We start from the raw sequence: 16,324 nt of genomic DNA on the forward strand, positions 1-16,324 counted from the left end.
TAATGTGGCCCTTTTAATTAAGGGGACCCGTTTTTGAATAGGAGCCCTTTTCCCCTTAAGTTATTTTCCGAAAGAAACAAAAAAAAAAAGATACGTGTCTATTTACTTTCGGCCTAGTATAGATGTGCCAAGTTTGAAGAAAATCGAATGACGAGAAACTATTGTAAAGCTATTTCCTTTACACTTTTACTTTTTGGACTTGACAGGTTTTTACCCCAAAGTCTTCAATTGTCTACATCAAACGTTCTCTAAAGAAAATGTGGCATAGTGTCTCAGTGCTGATTGCTCACTTCTGATGTGCGATGTTCCTAGTTTGATTCCGGGCCATGTAAGTGTAATGGAGAACAGAGTGTCCGTGACCTTTCCCCGGATCCTCTTGTTTACTCCTAAATTCACTTTCCATCAATTCTTACATAATCATTCCCTTTTATTTATTTCGTTGTTTTGTAGTTCACAAGGCATACTCTAGGATGTTAACTAAAGATTTCATTAAATTTGCATTTCAAATTCTGTGAAACAAAGGTTCCCAACCTTGTTTACTTGACGCCCTCCTTCGTAAACCGTGTATACAACGTTGAAGGACGATAAGAAAATAAAAGAAAAGGGCTACAGCAATAAATATTTTCGCTCTCACTTCTTAAATAGAATCATGTCGTGCTGCAGTTATTATGGATTTTTTATGATGTATTGAAGGATTTTTAATGAAATATTTATTTATGAAATATAAATAAAATCTGTTCAGTTATTTTTTTTAAAGAAAAAAGTCCGTAAAAACTCACTCCTAAGAATAAACTACCACTTGTAAATTTTCTAATGAAAATGACTTTTACAATAAGTTTGTTAATGAAACACTTATTTACGAAATATGAACAAAATTGCTTGAGTAGTTTTTGAGAAAATCATCCGTTAAGAAGTCATCCCATGAATAAACTACATCTTTTAGATTTTTCCTACAGAAATGACTTGTAATATTTGTATATTATAGAGTCGTTAATGAAATATTGATTTATGAAAAATAAACTCATTCGAGATTTTATTTTTTAAAAAATCGAATGTTCTATTTTCATCCTTCATTAAACTACCCTTACTTTGGGGGGTAACAAGAAAATTAGAAAAAACTACAGGATAATCTTATACAAACATTAGGCTTAAAATTTGGTCCAGATACATTGAACAATATGACCTCTAGGCAAATATAGATTAAAGCAGGATGAACAGACGGATAGATATCGAAAATTTACTATCGGTAAGTAGGGGCCATGAAACATGTAAAGTTGTTGAAATCTCGAATTCTATTTTTTTCTCTAGATCACCATACTTTCTTTTCTCCTTTCATCGCTCGAAAGTAAAAAATAGATCAATCCATGTTTTTTACTAACTTTGTACTATACAGGGTGTTTCAGATAAAACGTCCAGTGCTTATAAATCCGAAATGGCTGAGAATAAAAAGATGAAACAAAAACTGAGACAGGAAAATGTCATAGGGCGCATCCCATGGTGTTGTTGTGGTGACCCACAGGGTCCTCCTTCAAGGGGGCCCAGGGGCCAACTTCAAATTTTCAAATAGGAACATGTATTGAATCATACCTCATTCAATAGTACTTGAAAAACGAAACAACTTTTGTAGGAAACAATTTTCGATTTGGGCCACCGTTTTTAAATGGCCGCAAAAAGTGGGTCCTATATCAGATAAAACGTCCAGTGCTTATAAATCCGAAATGGCTGAGAATAAAAAGATGAAACAAAAACTGAGATAGGAAAATGTCATAGGGCGCATCACATGGTGTTGTCGTGGTGATCCACAAGGCCCTCCTTCAAGGGGGCCCAGGGGCCAACTTCAAATTTTCAAATGGGAACATGTATTGAATCATACCTCATTCAATAGTACTTGAAAAACGAAACAACTTTTGTAGGAAACAATTTTCGATCTGGGCCACCGTTTTCAAAATGGCCGCAAAAAATGTCCTGTATCAGATAAAACGTCCAGTGCTTATAGGCCTAAATCAGAAACGGCTGAGAATGGAGAGATGAAACAAAAACTGAGATAGAAACGATGATAAAGCATATCAAATGGTGGTGTTGTGGTGACCCTCAGGAAACTCCGTGAAGGGGGCCCAGGTGTCAACTTCAAACTGATCCAGGACATTTGCGGCCATTTTGAAAACGGTGCCCCAAATCGAAAATTGTTTCCTACAAAAGTTGTTTCGTATTTCAAGGACTATTGAATGAGGTATGATTCAATACATGTTCCTATTTGAAAATTTGAAGTTGGCCCCTGGGCCCCCTTGAAGGAGGGCCTTGTGGGTCACCACGACAACATCATGTGATGTGCCCTATGACATTTTCCTATCTCAGTTTTTGTTTCATCTTTTTATTCTCAGCCATTTCGGATTTATAAGCACTGGACGTTTTATCTGAAACACCCTGTATAAGAACAGAAACTCATAGGTTTGAAGTTTTTTCCAAATACAAAATATACCTTGGTACAGCCTTTATAGGGTTTTTTTTTTTTTTTTTTTTTGACGTTGTCACTTCTTGGCTTTTGCAGAATGTAGCAGTTGTGCGCTGCTGTAGTTGACCGTATAGACCACCACTCCTCTCTCACATAGCATTGCTGTGGGTTCAGAATGAGATCTCTCTATGTACGTGAGACAATGCCGTTGGGAATACCAAACTTCCTGACCACACTTCGCTCTTTTTCCAGTTTGCCGGCGATTCTTCCCGATGAAAAATCATTCGTGTTTTCTCCGGGCCATGTTGTTGTAACATCAGCAAAATGCGCCTTAACAGCTCTTTGACTGGCATACACTGTCTCGTCGCTTTTGTTCAACTACTTCATGTTGGGGAGCAGACCCATTCGGTACTATGGTCAAAGCTAACGTCAATATTTTCAATATTTTGCTTCTTGCGCGTGTGGGAAAAACCTCTGGCACTATGCTGCTAGGCTTTCTTTCATTTCAACGACTACGTAATAGTATTGTTATTTTATCTATCTTGTCCTTAAATTTTTCACGCCAGTGTACTATGTTCTAAATTTGCATAGGTTGACAGAGATTGTCTACTTCAGCTCTTACTGTTAGTACTTTGGTTATAGCAGAGATGAAATAAAACGATCTATTGTTTGGTTTTTAGATTTTTTGCAGTAGTTATAAATAATATTTGTTTCCTCAATTTAAACGGACAAATATGGGAGTGATACATAAAAAGGTGTTACTGCGAGAAGTTGAATATTTAAATAATATTGTAACCCATTACATTCTACACTCTGAGCAAAGACAGCACCGGATGGCCTATGCTATTACTAAGTTAAAACTCATATTAAACTTCTAAAAAGGATGATTTACAGAAGTAATAAAAGTGAATGAAGTGAAAGAGCACTGTGGCAAAGCAACAAGAGGCTTTTTGATTTTTAACTGCACATCTTTTAATAAGCTCTTTCAAAATTATGTGATGTAAGAACTATGGACGGTCGATGTTGGTGTTCGACCAGCAAAGACTCCTGGCAATAGCTATTGAAGGGAGGGGAAAAGTAGGTGAGCAGGCGATTATAAATAGGATCAGTGGTTGATCAACAAAGTTAGCCAACTTGGGCATCGAGACGACAAACTTATTTGCTTTCACTTAAGAGAAAAATCAACATAAATAACTACTCTCAGAAAGAAATCAAAACATTCGCTCTCGATATTTAATAAAACTCAATAATATTTGATATTTCCTCCATCTGAAAATATTCTATTTAGTTCAGATATCGTATCACATTTGGTTGATTCTGAATTTACTTCAGCTATAGAGACGCTGAGTTTTCATAACCTCTTAGAAAGCTTGTTAGTTTCATAACAACGCACAACAATAATAATATTTTGACGAAATGTTAATTAAAGCTCATTACGTTTTCAGTTTTAAGAAAGAAAAGAAAACCAAAGAAGAATAGTGTAGTTTTTATCATCCAAATATTACTATTTACACTATGAGTATTTAACAATGTTTTAACGTAAGTTAAGATTGCTTACCTTTAAGTGCTTTGATCCAAAGAAAATTTCACAACGAACATCAATTTTTCAGAATTAAGCGAACTATTTTTAAATTTCAGATCACTTAACTCGGTGATTATTTGATACCTAACTCAAAGATAGCTTTAAAAGAGCAATTGTGTTCTTCTTTAATTATATTTTTAATGTGAAAAATGGATGAATAAATGTTTTCTAACTAGGGATGTACTTGAATCTGAATCCACAAAGTTGGGGTAATGTATATATGTTCTAAAAGTTTGAGTCAGGGTAAGATCAAAACCGGTTACCAAAATTGGGGAGGTCTCATGCATTCCGCTTAGGGGCAACACTTTATTCATTGTTATTAAAATACGTAAGCGTGTCCATAAATTCCGTTGCAGCTCCGAAAAATCTGAAACGGTGAGACAGATATGAAAGCAGAAAAACGTGTCTTTCATCATTTTATAAGTATAATGTATCAAAGTAAAATAAATTGTCCCAGGGTACCCCACAGACTCCCAGACGGGGTCCAACTCAAAAGTTTTAAATGGAAAGGGGGTCAACTTGCATATCGTATGAAAGTTGGTGTTAAATGAAAGAAGATAAATCAAGTGTCTCTCTGCGATAAGCCTGTGCAAAATAGCCGTGGGTCAAAATATCTACACAATCTTCATTGCAAAGTCTGTGGCCACTCGTATGAACCTGAAATGGTGGGATAGGTGCAAAAACAAAAACACGGATATGTCATTATTTCAAAAGTATAATGATTCAAAGCAAAAAAATCAAGGGTCCCTCGCAGATCCCTAGACGGGGTCCAACTCAAAATGTAGAAATGGAAAAGGGGTTCAAGTTGAGTATTGTATGAAAGCTGATGTTAAGTGAAAGAAGATGAAACAAGTCTTGACTCTTGATGATAAGCCGCCTGTGCAAAATGGCGGTGGGTCAAAATGTCAATACAAACGTGTTGATACATTTTATTTTTTTACACCTCTCTCGCCGTTTCAAATTAATAGAAGTGACCACAGATTTTTCAATGACCCTTGTGTTGATATTTTGACCCTCCGCCATTTTGCACAGGCTTATCGTAAAGAGTCAAGACTTGATTTATCTTCTTTCATTTAACACCAACTTTCATACGATATGCAAGTTGACTCCCCTTTCCATTTAAAAATTTTGAGTTGGACCCGTCTGGGGCCCTGCGGGGGAACCTGGAACAATTTATTTTACTTTGATACGTTATACTTTTGAAATTATGAAGAACATGTATTTCTGTTTTCATATATGTCTCTTGCCGTTTCAGATTTCTCGGGGTTGCAACATACTTTATGGACACGCTTAAAGATTTCAATAAAAATTAGTAAAGTGTTGCCCCCAAGCGGAATGCATGAGACCTCCCCAATTTTGGTAACCGGTTTTGATCTTACCTTGATTCAAGCTTTCAGGAAATATATACATTACCCCCACTTTGTGAGTTCAGGTTCAAGTACGTCTCGGGTAAGAATATTTCGATGCTAATGGAGGGGGTGTTCACTTGGGTATCAAAACTACAATCCTTTTCTTACATCTTCCACAGTTTTTATTTATAAGTAATATCTCTGTCATTCTGCGCATATTATCCATCTACTTTCACACGCTATGATTTTTTAAGTTAAATAGCTATGGAATCTGTGAAACCCTTTCGGGATCTGTTTTAGACACTCGAAAGTGACACTCGAGGGCATTTCTGCACGCAAAACGTCTGCCTATTAATGAATCTTTCACTTTTGGAAACAATCAGAAGCTACTGGAGCAAGACGACTAGAAGTCCCTGAGAGGATAAATTGAAATTGAAAGCATTTCGATGTCCTTATCCTGTAAAAATCTATCATAATTTCGAGTCGGGATTGCATTGTCCAGAACAAAACACGACAATTCTAATCCTAATCGAATACAAGAATGCTACATTAAATTGTTGTATAAGGCCCTAATAGTTTTTATTCTTCTCAAATTCTCATTATTGTTTGTAGACCCAGAAATAAAGCGTTCCACGGAAAAGCATTCAGATGGGTCAACATCTAAGTTGTCTTCCTGCCTTTGATTTCTGTGAGTTTTTCTGCACTATTTGAAAGCAAAACTCCAGAATCGAAGATCAAGATGTTTTTCAACAATGTCTGACATGTTGTCAGTCTCAGTATTGCCTACCGTTGTTTAAATGGATACTATCTTGGTTATTGATTCCGATAATCGATTTGAAGCGCTGATGGTTTAGTGTGTTTTGATACACTAAGCAAACATACGTGTATTGTCTACGAATTGATTATCACAGCGTCCTTTAGAGTTGTATCAACCAACAAATATTATCTTTATTTTCATGGTTCGTTAATATGATATCAGGACAATTATTCACCTATTTCACCACAAATTTCTTCATCTGTAGCATCATCACCTATTTCACCACAGATTTCTTCATCTGTAGCATCAACCGTTAGCCTTATTTATGCAGAATGTGCGGGAACAACACAATAAAACTTTGAATTCTTACACGAAAACATTAAAAAATTATAGATATCTACGAATTCGTCATTTCGAGGCTTATGGTCCGTCGAAAAGAGTCGAAACGGCAAAATTAAATGTAATAATTTGAGAACGAAATGTCCTATCAAGGAGGGGTAAAACAGCCGAGCTTTTTGAGCCTAGATTCCACTAATGTATTCGCGGATATGAAATAGGGCAGAGACAATGCTGGCTTCAAAGCATAGAAGAGGGTTCATGAGATTTTCTAGAAATATTAACTGATAGATCAGGAACTGAAACCTGACACACATTCCATATCCACTTCCATATTCGAATTTTGACCTTTTTTATATTATTACGTCTCCTGTTCAGAAATATTGGTCAGTTGGATTGGAGTTTAGTGTCCTTTCTCAGCACCGAGGCTATATGAGACGTGGAGGTAGAGTTTAAGATGGAATCTGAAAACCACCACGAAACGTTCAATTTTCAAAGCTCTTTCACCGCCAATCGAACCCGCACTTTATGCACCAAAGGTACGCACGGTAGCCATTAGACCAACGGGAAGTGCTTCTGTTCAAAAACTACAAACGATATAGGCTATGAATGCAATTGCTACTACGTTCAATCTCTATCTTCCTTTTACGATAATAACATAGAGTGCACGGAGTTCAGTCAGTCTTGAGACATAACTGAAAATTCGTTTGTGGAATATCACAGGTCAGCCTGTTACATCCCTAAGCTCTAGGCAACCCTCCTAGCAGCAAAGATAATTCGGTTGCCTATATTTAACAATGAATTCACGCGTGTCTGAAAATACTGTTTTTTTTTAACGAGTGTTTTAAGCTTGTAAGAAATCGTCACTATATCGTAAACGCATCAAAGTAGCAGTCTTATATATTATTCGAATGTTTTGTTAAAATCCCATAGCGTCATTGCACTTAATAATACGAACTTTGCGCGGGCTTACGATTGTACTTAATGCCAACTTTTTTTTTTTTTTCTGAGAAAAGAGAAACATCCAGAAATGAAATAGAATATAATGAGAAAAGATCAATTTTAGTGTATAATTTGTTTAAGATTTCTACTTAACATAACTAATTCGATCTTTTATGGTAAATCGGACCTGACTCTTTGGCCAAATCTATCATCAAAGAGAGACATATCAAAATAGGGGCAAGTCCATTTCGTTTTGCATCCATGAACAAAACAAAAATGGTTGAAGTAACCAAACCATACCTGTACCAACTACATGTAACTAGGATATTAAATGGTTGAATATTTGGTAGTGCAGATAAAGACATCTGTTAGTGTGATTGCTCATTAAAAAATTAGCGTGAAGCACACACTAAAAACTTTGTCATTTTTTATTACTATAATACATGAAAACTATTTTTTAGTTAACATATTAAATTATTTATTGTTCTATATACATTAAAGTATTCAGAGAAGATGTATTAATGTTTTTATCTTTACATAAAACTTGCATGAAAATTTACTTACATGGATGATTGAAGAGCTGGCAATTGTGATTCGGAAATCTGTCGAGGACAGCATCCAACAAAGCGAACATCACATAACATTTTGGAGGATCAGATCCGTTGAATATCTGGAATAAGTACATATTTCAGTACAAATTTTATATATATATATATATATATATATATATATATATATATATATATATATATATATATATATATATATATATATATCGCTACAAAAATATACTATACTTTATGTATTTAGTTCGATTCTCTGAAAACTTGCATTATCTATGAATTATCTTGATACAAATGCTTCCAAAGTACATCAACATCCAAGTAATATTTTGTGTTAATTAGAAGATGATATCGCTCTTTTTGCAATATATTGGCACTCCAATTAAAAAAAATTAAGTTTACTAAAGTTCATGCATTACTTAAAGTTTAACGGGTTAACGTTTAACACTGTGAATTCAAAGCCCGAGCAGGACTTGAACAAACATATAAATAGAAGCGGCTGCAGCCCGAATTTAGCACTGCAATACTATAGAGATTGCACCGAACAACATCAATAAATGCATTCATTTCAAAATAGAATATTTGAAAGTTTATTTGCCATGTATTTCGTATGTCTTATTATTTTTCTGCTGTCTAATAGATATAACTACCAGTATATCAAAAATGTAATAAAATGGCAGAATTCTGAAGTTTTATATAAGCATCCCATAAACGAAAATGTTAACCTCAAACTTGTTCTATATTTTTCCCCTTATAATTCTAAATTACAAGCGTTTCGGAAAGGCACATGTCCACCTGAAACAGTTTTTGGCAATATGGAAAAAAAAAAGCCCTCGATGAACATATTATTACATGCAAACAACAATTGAATTAGTTCGTGCAAAAGGGGTTTCAGTCACCAAAATTTCGAAATTGAGTTAACAAAGGAGTTTTGTTCTTATAGGGTACACCTATGTTTCTATGCATAAAGGGTTTCAGTTTCATTGCTCTAACATTTTATAAACAGCCATAAACTTTGATTATTCTACGCAGAATGGGCTTGAATCAAGGACTGAAGCCCTTTCTGTATGGAGAATTATGTTTGTTTTATATGTTAGTTGCAATAGCATTGAATTAACGTAATTTTTAACTACATGGAAAACCCGCCCAAGATGCAAATTACAGGGTCCGAAAAAAGAACATGACCGGGAAAACTAGGAGGTATGGTAGCCCTAATATATTACAATGTTCTTAGATTCCTAACCTAACTAAATATCAACTAACTCGCCTAGCCTAAAATTAACTGCAGTGCCTTGTTATAAAGAGAACTTGGGTAAAATCTTTGTAAGTCAAACCATTGACAGTATAGTGAAACACTCATTCAAAATGTGCAAAGAGGAACAACAAAAACCAACATTGCGCCACCTATAGCTTTTGTCGCCGATCTCTCAAGTGTGCCAAAATCAATGACATCAGGGAAATTCTGCCCTATGTTCTCGATAAGTACAAACACTTCTATGAATCACATTGATCATCAATTGGGCTATAGTTGAGCAGATCGAGTCAGAAGTCCAAGACGATTGATTGTGTTTTTTGTTATGTGAGAACAAACCTTAACACAATATGCAATACATTGTGTTTAGTAAATTAATGCAGTCAATAAGCATATCTTTGTTTCCATTTGGAGTTACGTATTTACACCTACTATAGATTTTAACTGGGCAAAAATCATCATAACACATTTTTTGTTAACAAAGAGCAACAAAATAATAAAATAGATAAAATTATTTGCATACAGGGCTTAGTCTGTGATTTACGTACAAAAACGGCTTCAGTCTACAGCGGAAAAAGTCTTGTTTACATGGCAACGCCAAAAGAAAATGGTCTTCCTATATAGCATTCGATTAATATATTTTTTTTCTATATGAAAAAAATTGTTCTTCTTGATTTTATAGTTTGAAAAGTGCAATGTTTTTCTTATTTTTCTCATATCTAAGTTTGTGTGACTGAAGCCCTTTTTGCATTGTCTGATTCAATTTTCAGATGATAAAATAAAGGGACCAGTATTTTTGTTGTTGTTGGAACTGTGTATTGTCTTCGGTAGAGATACAAACTAAAAGTAATATCCGATTGAAATCTCAATTTCGATTTTTTGGTGACAGGTACACTTTTGCTTGGAAAGTACTCAATAAGTAGACTTCCAAACGATGCTATGCGTAAGCGTCGGAAGTTTTATGTAACAGCTACGTCGATCCATCTGTCTGTTGACAAGTATCAGAACAAAAACGGTCAGAAATATCGAGAAACGGTTTTCTCCAGTCGCTTCAGTGTCCCAAGATTACGTTTCATCTCCTCCGTTCACCCTCTGTTCGAACGCAAGTGGCTGAAATTAATCATTTTCGGTTTTAACATTTATCGCCATAGAACATCGATTAATATATAACGACGACAAGCTGTTTTCGTCTTGATTCATCGTCTCAAGAGAACAAGTTATTTAGTAGCAACAGAACGTAGGAAACATAATTGAAAGCATTTCTGATGTCATAAAATTTAACTGATCTGTAATACATGACAGTGTCGGGTTCAAAACACATAAAACTTGTGTTTTTTTTAAATAAAGAGGGGAAATGGAAATAAAAGAATCAACGAACGAAGGAGTCCCGTGTGAGAGATTACAGAAGTAAAGGGGGGGCAGAACTAAAGAAATGGGAGAAATAACAATGAGGACGGAGAGAGGGTCCTCAGAGGTAACACCAACATTATTATAATAAAGACTTTAAAAGGATTTTGCAATTTTCAGAAGTAAGAAGCTATGTCCCCCATGAGTAAACTATCCTAGTTACGCCAATGGTGACAACTAGCAAGGATTGGAAGAAGTTGGTTAAGAGCATGTTGCGTATAAGATTATGGTACAAAAATTATGTTTTACGAAATACGACTAGTGTAAGATATCTTTGCTAAGTTATTGTTCTTAGCAAATGAAAGGTTTGCTGATCCTTGACGAATAATTTAGTTATAAATATTAGTACATTAATGGCCTGCATTTGTTATGCGAGATTGTGTTATTAATAGCATAGAATATGCATTTTTAAAAGACACCGTAGCACTGCTTCCATTTCTGATGAAAGGAGCACTGCGGAATACTCACGACGTTGCAGGAGGGCAACACGTTATCATCCAAATATTGATTCGTTTTAATTTTGATCAGAGTATAGTACTCAGTATTGTCGCTGCTATGCAGAAGCTGAGTATTATTGAACACTACGCAAAAGCACGAAAAAATATTCAAATTACGGGTATGGAGAAGAACTTGAAAAATAAGCTGAGCCGAATCGTAAACAAATGAAGATGTGTTAGAAATAGCAGGAGGAAAAGTAATAATTTTGGATTAATGAAAAGTAGGAACAGAAACTGATTGAGACGCTGGCTGAGAAGGATGTAAAGAAGATACAGTGGAAGGAAAAAAGAGATATGAAGTAAAATCTGCTGTTCAAGTATTATGCATTGAATTTTAACACATACAAAAAAAACGTCGGCAATTGTATTTTGTTTCTCCAAGTAATACCTATATATATGGGTGACAATGTCTAAACCTGCCATTGAAAGATAGCCAGCAAATAAAACGAACTCGGGACCTCTCGAATAATTGCAGAATACAAGAAAAAAAGCTAAAGCACTTGACCTATAATAGTTTAAATTTCTTTCTATGAGGTAAGATCTTGGTTTCAAACCCTACTCTTTCATAATGGAGATACAACCTAGACAGTACAACACGAATCGTTAAAAGAAGAAAAATTGATTTTATCATCCAGAAACAGGGAAGGACAACATTTTTATTTGAACAATAATTCAAAGTTACAACAACTCTTTTATGCTTCTAACTACCTAGATAATAAACGTGTTTGAGAACATTTTTCTGATTAATCATTTTCCTTTTTAATCAACTGCCAACCAGCACAGCATCACCGTGCGATGTCACAGGCTTAAAAAACAATGCTAGTGATGAGTGTGGGCTGCCTGCATGTGGAATCAACTTCACTAGCCTCCTTTTCTTTATTGGCCGTACTGGCCCTGGCTAGGCGCTAATTTTACTGCACTACTTGGCACGGATTATTCCGACCGAAGCCGATCTATGCCGAAATAGCTATCCAGCCTTTTATGGCAAGTGGAATGGATGTGGTTTGGAGAAAGAACTGTTCGGTTCGGCTGAATACTGACTCAGAACAAGAGACGCGATAAGATGACCAAAGACGAAAAATGTAAAAGATTCGATTTGTTGATAGCATTTGCGGCCCCCTCCTCAGTTGACTGTACTTAGTCACCATTTATTTTTTTTTTCAAGACTTGGAAACGTAATTTTTCTTAATTCTTTGAAAGACTTGAAGTAATTTCCCGGTTCTTGTCACCACTCAACACTTTTTCCGGCTGCTTAATTTCACTCATCTCTGGCTGTAATTAAGAAAACTGCTATGAAAGCGAATAACTTGCTTTCTGTGCTTTTATATCACATTTCTTAGCCTTTACTGTGAAAAGACAAGCTAGTTGGTCTTGAATTATTGCAAATCATGATTATCAACTATTGAAACAGAAAAATATATTTAATAAAATGTAGAACATATATGATAACCTTTAGTTCAGTGGATTGGTATTACAGCTTGAATGATATATCCCATCAGGAATCAAAATCAGGATTGGTGGTGTGGAGGCGAAATAGTCTGGTGGGGAATGGCATATACAGTGAGGTGTGATGTCACAGCATGGTCCATTCACCTGCTAACTGTGCTGGATTGAAGTCCCGGTCGAAGTTTGAAACTCACGTTAACAATAGCTCCCATCCCTTATAACCTCAGTATTGTATAAGGGCGCCAAAACAAAAACTTAAAAAACCGACGGATAATAAATGCAAATGCATCATGGAAGGAAAAGAAAACTTTCTAGAAAACCCAATGGATACAATTACCATAAGTTTACAAGATCAAAGATCGAACCAAAAACTCTTCCCAACAGAGAAGATTGTCACTAACCCGCTATCTTCCTTATATAAAACATTTAAACTGTGCTTGAACAAAATTAATAGGTATTTAATCCATGTATTAATCAGAAAATTCCAGATTTACCTTCAGAACTCGACTAGGCTGACTAAATTTTACTACTATTTACTAGGCGCGTACCCAGAAATTTTTGTTTTGGGGGTCCAATACTATAAGCCACTACGCATATGTAGTATTAAACGGGTATTATTTTGCATCCGAAAAGATTATAAGTAATTGTAAAATACTTCCACCTATATTTTCAGGGGAAAAATGAGAGAACTATAACATTTTTATAAGAGAAAGAGTACAGATGAATTGTAAGATCACATTTTCATGCTACATCAATCATTTTTCAGTTAAACAAGTATAGTTTTATTGAGAAAATGTACAAATATATGTTGAGTAACGAAGTTTTTTTGGGGGCTCCGGTCCCATTGGATTTCTCCCCCCCTGTGGGTGAGTCATTGCTACTCACTCTTCCGGGAATAGAGATCTGTCTGATATACGAATACAAAGATTCAGCGCTCCCATTTGTTTCGTACAATTGTAAATGAAATAACACATCCCACCGAATAACGCTGGGACATCCCACCGAATAATTGACACATCCCACCGAATAACGCTGCATAATACATTTCAGTGAATTCGAGAACAACGAAGAAAATCTGTAATATGTTCCTGGACAGCAGCAATATTCCGTTCAGAGACCAGTTTGCCAGCATACTAGTGCCATCACTTGGGCAGTGGAGAAACAGGCCTTTCAGTATATGTGAGATGCTTTACAAATCATTTGTAAAGTTAAAAATAAATTTATATGGTTGCCCTACACAATCAGAGAAACTTTTCTCAGCGAAAAAATGACCTGAATCTAACCAAGGTTAGTGTTTTTTTCTTTTTTCAAAAGTAGGAAGTTACCTCAAATGTGCTTATTTTGAAGAACTATGTGTATGCAGTCATGCACTACTATTTGTTCGGTATCGTGCAACTTAGTTTCATACATGTATCTGTAGGGTCCCGACGGGAGTCCATATAGTTCGGAGCCTACGTTGAACTGTAGGACCACGTCCCATATAGCCTCGGTGCTGAAAAGGACGCTTATCTGTATTTTAACTTCAGAAGTACAAACAAATAAAATTGAATATATGGCCAAAATATTTGGAAGTTATAGATATAGCTGAATATCGTTTCCTTTTACTTTCACATTTTACACAGTATTGCTCCAGTGAGGAATTAAATATTTTCAAGCGTAAAACTTGTGCTGGCTTTTACTTTCCATCTTGCTGTGTATTGAAATGCAGTCTTACTTTCATTTTGCGTGTAAAACAATGAGAAGCCTTCAGAAATGGTAATATGAATTGAAAATTAGAGTTTATTTATAAACAGAAGTTTCGCGTACAGACAAGAGTCCCTGGCAACAGTGAAGAAACCAATGTTCAGAGTCACTTACAGTTTCCTTATTATGTTGCCATTTGTTAAGAGCCTAATTAACAATAGTGCCGGAAAGATTTAAAAGTACCGAAAATAAGATTCCTATACCCCATACAGAAAAAGACAAAAATTATGGACCTCGTAATTTGAGTAAAAAAAAGGATCACTAAATGTTAATGGATATTTGTACCTAGTAGACAAATTGACAAAGTCAATTGAATTAATTGACTTGTATTTATTTTCACTTGATAGATATGTGTTCACTGTAAACAAATACCCCGTTCTTATGTAATCTATGATTTTTCCTTGACAACGTAGATATTGTGTTTGATGCTTTGACTCAATGTAATTATGAGAAATCGTGGTATTTATCACTAACCGTTGAACGGGTACATGGCCAATTAGAGACAATTGTAACACGTTACAATCGTTCCAGACAAAGTTCTACTGAAACATTATGAAAATAAACTTAATATGACCGAAGATAATACAATTGGTGTAATTAATAAAACAATGTATGTATTAAGTGTGCTTTTCCGGGGCCACAAGTACGTAGGGGGGCTGATCCCCCCCCAAAAAGCCTTGTCTGACTTAGTGTATAATATATCATTACGGTTACTATAGGAAAAAACAGACTTTCACCCCATATTTCATTATGGGACCTCCCCTAACTTCTTTATAATCCTCACAAACGTTTGTGGCTGGCTGTGGATCACTGCTTTTCGATGTTGTATCAGAATATGCTAATGTTTCAATATGTTCTTTCCCTGTGATATCTTTAAATAGCCTATAAGTTTTTTTAAAGACTCATTTGTCAAATAGGCTCTCTTTCTGATTCATCAGAAATAATCAACAATGTAACTTTTCACTTGTATTACTTAATATCTCTAGCACAGTAGCGCACTCTGTTCGCGTCGTTGTGTAAGGCATGTGTATAGAGATTACAAATGCAGTCTGGGGGACTATTAGTACAATATCATTAGGACTTGAAATAGTAGCATAACAATAGGGTAGGCAGGGTAGACTTTGCCTAGGGGCGCAGTGTGCTTGAGCATATTAGGGGAATGGAAGCGCTACTACGGATTTTGCCTAGGGACGCCAAACGCCATTGTTACGTCACTGACATAAAAATTCTATGTTACATCATATTTTAATCTTGGCTTGCTTGTCCATGTTTAAGTTAGCCGAAGAAAAGATATTTCGAGCTAATGTGGCACGGTACTAGTAACAAGTAACTCATCATTTATGCATCTTGTTGACGCGTGGAAATAGTATATTTTTAAATAGGTCTACTTTTAAATTTGAGGATGTAGTCTATAATCTTATTTTGTTGTCCCCATCCGTTGTTAAACCTATCAGTATTATTATTAGTAATATCAGTATTATTTAACCATATATATTGTACTTTTCATCAAAAGCATCATGTTACAATTATCCCAAAGTTCTGTTACAATTGACTCGAGCACGGGGACGTTTGTAATAGGACTGATGCTATCATAAAATGCTTCGTAACTTTCTATATTAGAAATTGTCATGTATGAAAAAAATTGAGTGGCGCAACAAATCTTCACTTAAGATATTGTATAAATTTCAGACTTACTGGAGCATAAACATACGAGAAAAAAAAATAAAATGTAAAATTTGTTACAATTGAACCAGGTCTCCCTACTGCTCTAAAACACTCTATACTTCCCTTTTCGTGTCTCATTTCTCAACTATCAAAATAAAAGGAAAAAGTAGATCCCTCCCCTCTCCATTCGAAATAGGCAGATGAGGTTCACGACCGATGTGATGATAGGATAGCCACACGTCCATAGTCTCACGTCATCACAAAGAAGCTCTGATGTTGTCAGTACCAGCTCCGACCTACTTTACCGTATAACTATCTGATAGAGCCTCATTT

General features: G+C 35.4%; 1 protein-coding gene across 1 annotated transcript in view; it reads right to left on the reverse strand.

Annotated features, from left to right (window-relative positions):
- LOC145680397 (meiosis inhibitor protein 1-like) overlaps positions 1-16,324 on the reverse strand; it is a 265,116-nt gene that overhangs the window by 116,254 nt on the left and 132,538 nt on the right. The window contains exon 5 of the mRNA XM_081750854.1: positions 7,983-8,088. Coding sequence (XP_081606980.1) covers positions 7,983-8,088 — 106 coding nt within the window. The remainder of the gene's footprint in view (positions 1-7,982; positions 8,089-16,324) is intronic.

Source organism: Thermobia domestica, chromosome 3 (genome assembly GCF_964235325.1).
Source record: "Thermobia domestica chromosome 3, izTheDome1.hap1.1, whole genome shotgun sequence".
Classification (NCBI taxonomy): Eukaryota; Metazoa; Arthropoda; class Insecta; order Zygentoma; family Lepismatidae; genus Thermobia; species Thermobia domestica.